Consider the following 5000-nt stretch of genomic DNA (forward strand, 5'->3'; position numbering starts at 1 on the left):
CCCCCCCCCCCCCCCCCCCCCCCGAGGTTTCGAGCCGACGCCAACAGCAGCTACAGAGCCGTCATTAAGAGAGAGAGAGATGCTTGTTTTCTTGTTGTTTCAGTTTTTTCCCCCCTCCTGCTACTTATTGGTTTTGAGCGGAGGAGGAAGAGGAGGAAGAGGAGGAGGAAGAGGAACGAGGGACGAACACAAACAAAGAGACAAACATCAAAACTGTCGACCTCAAGGGAGAAAAACAGCGCTCGCTAACGAGCTGTGACAGCAAGAGAAGAAGAAGAACAGAGGAGGAGAGAGAGAGAGGAGGAGGAGGAGGAGTGGAAGAAGAGAGGAAGAGGGAAGGGGAAAGGAAAGGAGAGGGGAAGAGAGAGGAGAGAGGAGGAGAGGAGGGAAGGAGGGAGAAGGAGGATTGGGGGAAGAGAGGAAGAGGGGAGGAGAAAGGAAAGGAGAGGAGATGGGCTGGAAGAAAGAGGAAAAGGAAGAAGGAGGAAAAGGAAGGAGAGAGAGAGGAATGGAAGAGAGAGGAGAAAGGGAGGCGAGAGGAGAGTATGAGAGAGGAGGATAGGGGAGAAGAGTGGAAGAGAGGGAAGTAGAGGAAGACAGAGGAGAAAGGGAGGAAGAGAGGAGGAGAGGAAAGAGAGGAGGGAAGGGGAAACGAGTGGAGAGAGAGAGAGAGAAATGCAAGAGAGAAGAGAAAGGGAGATGAGAGGAGGAGTAGAGGAAGACAGAGGAGAGGGGAGAGTATGAGAGAGGGGGAGAGGGGAGAAGAGTGGAAGAGAGGGAAGTAGATGAAGACAGAGGAGAGGGGAGGAAGAGAGAGGAGAAAAGGAGGAGAGAGGAGGAGGATTGGAAGAAGAGAGGAAGAGGGGAGGGAGAAAGGAAAGTAAGAGAGGTGGGTTAGAGAGAGAGAGAGAGAGAGAGAGAGAGAGAGAGAGAGAGGAGAGAGAGAGAGAGAGAGAGAGAGAGAGAGAGAGAGAGGGGAAGAGAAAAGAGAGGAAAGGAGAGAAAAAGACCAAAACAAGGAGTCTGGCAACCATAGCAACCTCCCTGCTCCGCCCATGACTCCGCCTCATGCCCATATAAGTAGAATCCGTGTTTTTATTTTTCCCAGCATGCACCTGAAATTTTCAAGATGGCGCTGCCTAGATTCAAAACTATTGGCTTCCGAGCAGCAGTCCACAAACCAATGGGTGACGTCACGGATGTTACGTCCATTTCTTCTACACAGTTTATTCATGATGATACTCGTGTTTCAAGACGTGACTCACCTTCGTCCTCGTCGTTGGCGGGGGTGACGGTGATGAGCACGAAGCCGACCTCCTTGTCCTCCTCCACGCTCACCTCGTACACCGGTCCGAAGCGAACGCCGGAGCGTTGTCGTTGACGTCAGGTGACGAAGATCCTGACGTAGGCCGTGTCTGGATAACAACAGAAACGACAGATTCAGATGATGTCATAGTTAATATTTACTTTTACTTTTTTTTACTTCGATGCTGAAGAACTGAGAGTCGCCGCTCTCGTCCTTCAGGATCACGTAGTGGACCTGGAAGAGAGGGAAGAAGCCGAAGTAGAATAAAGGAGAAGAAGTAGAAGAGAGGTATGTATGAGTGTAGATCAGGGCGGTCAACATGCGGTCCATCTATCTTTCCTGTCTTCTTTTCCTTCCTTGCTTCCTTATTTTATTTCTTCCCTTCCTTCCTTCCTTCCTTCCTTCCTTCCTCCCTTGCCTTCCTTCCTTCTGTCTTTCTTTCCTTCCTTCCATCTATCCTTCTTTTACTTCCTTCCTTCCTTCCTTCCTTCTGACTTTCTTTCCTTCCTTCCATCTATCCTTCTTTTACTTCCTTCCTTCCTTCCTCCCTCCCTTCCTTCCTTCCTTCCTTCTGTGTTTCTTTCCTTCCTTCCATCTATCCTTCCTTTCCTTCCTTCCATCTGTCATTCCTACCTCCCTTCCTTCTTTCCTTCCTTCCTTATGTCCTTACTTCTTTCCATCTATCCTTCTTTTCCTTCCTTCCTTCTGTCCTTCTTTTCCTTCCTTCCTTCCCCTTTACCTCCCTCCCTCCCTCCCTCCGTCCCTCCCTCCCTCTTTTCCTTCCTTTCTTCCATCTTTCCTTTACTTTGATCAGTCCTGTGCTGCAGACAGTGTGTAAGGATGTTTTAGTCGGAACAGTTGCAAAGCGGTTAGTGTCCAAAAAAAGTGACAATAAGCAGAAAATAAGCCGTGCATGACAAACAGTCTCCTTAAAACTTCTCCTGTGTTTATTTTGCTGTCAAATATGTATGAATGTTAATAAAGTCACAATAAGAAACCAACCAAATACAACAAGAATCAAGAAAACAGCAGTCAGGTCTTTTTTTTTTTATACTGAATTTGCCTGCAGCCATAGTTCAAGTGCTTATTTTTCACTTTTTCATCCTTTTATTTGTTTTTTTTTTGTGCACAGTCACGGCCAACCACACACACACACACACACACACACACACACACACACACACACACACACACACACACACACACACACACACACACACACACACACACACACCTACAGCCCTACCGACTTTTGTGTGTGTGTTTGGGCTGTGAGGGGAAACCTGGAGGACACATTTGTAATTTCCTTGATGTCCACTGTGAGGCTTGGCTTGCAGCCTACTTAAAAACTTAAAGTTAAACTGAGCTAAACTACAAAAAACTGAAGTTAAAAACTCACAGTGACCCCCCACAGCCCCCCCCCCCCCACACACACACACACACAACCCCCCCACCCAACATCAAAAGCATGAGTTAGAAAGCAGGTCACTCATCATTTCCAGTCTGTAGCTCAAGTCTGTAAACGTTGTTTAAAGAATCACTGAGGCTGTGTTCGAAGCCGCATACTACATACTTCTATACTACATACTTCTACACTACATACTTTTATACTACATACTTCTATACTACATACTTCTATACTACATACTTTTATACTACATACTTCAATACTACATACTTTTATACTACATACTTCTATACTACACACTACATACTATTATACTACATACTTCTATACTACATACTTCAATACTACATACTTCAATACTACATACTTCTATACTACATACTTCTATACTACACACTACATACTATTATACTACATACTTCTATACTACATACTTCAATACTACATACTTCTATACTACATACTTCAATACTACATACTTCAATACTACATACTATATACTACATACTTCTATACTTCTGTACTACATACTTCTATACTACATAATTCTGTACTACATACTACATACTTCTATACTACATACTTCTGTACTACATACTTCTGTACTACATGTACTGCTAATACTACTACTACTACATAAAGTACTACTACTACTACTACATAAAGTACTGCTACTACTACTACATAAAGTACTACTACTACTACTACTACTACATGAAGTACTCCTACTACTACTACTACTACAGTAGTACTACTACTGTAAACTACTGATCGCAGCTCTTCTAAATAATCATTAGCTCATTTTTACGTCTGTTTTCTTTCAGTGAAAAGTTTGTGTGTGTGTGTGTGTGTGTGTGTGTGTGTGTGTGTGCCTGTCTCTCTGTGTGTATTACCGGTGTTGGGTTGTCCCTGCTGTCCCGGTCGAGCCGACTCGGAGCCGTCCTGCGACTGCACCTCGATGAGGTACGAGGCTTTCTGCTCGCGGTCGAAGGACGCTCGGGTGACGATGGCTCCGCTGAGCGAGTCGATGCTGAAGAACTGAGAGTCGCCGCTCTCATCCTTCAGGATCACGTAGTGGACCTGGAAGAGAGGGAAGAAGCCGAAGTAGAATAAAGGAGAAGAAGTAGAAGAGAAGTATGTATGAGGGTAGATCAGGGGGGTCAAACATGCGGCCCGCTTTCCTTCCTGTCTTCTTTTCCTTCCTTCTTCCTTTCCTCACTTTCTTACTTTCTTCCTCCCTCCTTTTCTTCCATCTACCTTTCCTGTCTTCTTCGCCTGTCGATCCTTCTTTCCTTCCTTCCTTCCTTCATTCTTTCTTTTCTTTCTTTCTTTCCTTCCTTCCTTCTGTCCTTCCTCCCTTTCTTCCTTTCTCCCATCTTTCCTTCCTTCCTTCCTCCCTCCCTTTCTTCCATCTGTCCTTCTTCCCTTTCTTCCTTCCTTCCTTCTGTCCTTCCTCCCTTTCTCCCATCTTTCCTTCCTTCCTTCCTTTTGTCCTCCCTCCCTTCCTTCCGTCCTTCCTCCCTTTATTCCATCTTTCCTTCCTTCCTTCCTTTTGTCCTCCCTCCTTCCTTCCTTCCGTCTTTTCTTTCCTTCCTTCCTTCCTTCCTTCCTCCCTCCCTTTCTTCCATCTTTCCTTCCTTCCTTCCTTCCTTCTTTTCCTTACCATCCCGTGCAGACCGGAGTCCAGATCTGTGGCCGACACCTGAGCCACCGAAGTGCCGATCTCCGCTCCTTCAGGAACCGTCGCCTCGTAGGTGGACGACAGGAAGAAGGGAACATTGTCGTTTACATCTGAAGAAAGAAAAAAAGAAAGAAAGAAAGAAAGAAAGAAAGAATGAAAGAATGATGGTATTTTTCTCCTAAATGTATCTTTTTTGTAGGTGTTTTCTTGTTTAAGGCTGTGGCAGTAAAACACAAACAGCTCGTCATGTCTGTGAAAGCTGATTAAATTGGATTAAAAACTGACAGAAGAGGGGGAAAAAAGGAAAGAAAGAAAATTAACACAGACAAACGAAAAGAAAGAAGGAAAGAAAATAAGTTTTTTGCAGCATTTGTACCAGCAGATTAAAAAGTGGAGATTGAATAAAGACAGAAAAGAGAAAAGAAAGAGTTTGTGGGTTTTTCGGAGAGCTGAAGTCGGACTGCGTCTCCTCTCACTAATGAAAAAAAAAAAGAGTTATTAGTGAAGAATTATCCTCCAAACACCCTGAAGAGTCCACAAAGCAGCTTGTCAGCTCACTTTCAAGCTCCGCTAAGCCAATTACAGCGTCCGATGTGGGTTTGTTC

At 44.8% G+C, this 5000-nt stretch overlaps 1 protein-coding gene across 1 annotated transcript in view; it reads right to left on the reverse strand.

The window, feature by feature from the left end:
• si:dkey-22o22.2 (neural-cadherin) overlaps positions 1-5000 on the reverse strand; it is a 162939-nt gene that overhangs the window by 46890 nt on the left and 111049 nt on the right. The window contains 5 exon segments of the mRNA XM_053327682.1: positions 1266-1350; positions 1353-1385; positions 1387-1415; positions 3608-3794; positions 4378-4505. Of these exon segments, the coding sequence (XP_053183657.1) occupies positions 1266-1350; positions 1353-1385; positions 1387-1415; positions 3608-3794; positions 4378-4505 (462 nt within the window).

This window comes from Scomber japonicus, chromosome 10 (assembly GCF_027409825.1).
Source record: "Scomber japonicus isolate fScoJap1 chromosome 10, fScoJap1.pri, whole genome shotgun sequence".
Lineage (NCBI taxonomy): Eukaryota > Metazoa > Chordata > Actinopteri > Scombriformes > Scombridae > Scomber > Scomber japonicus.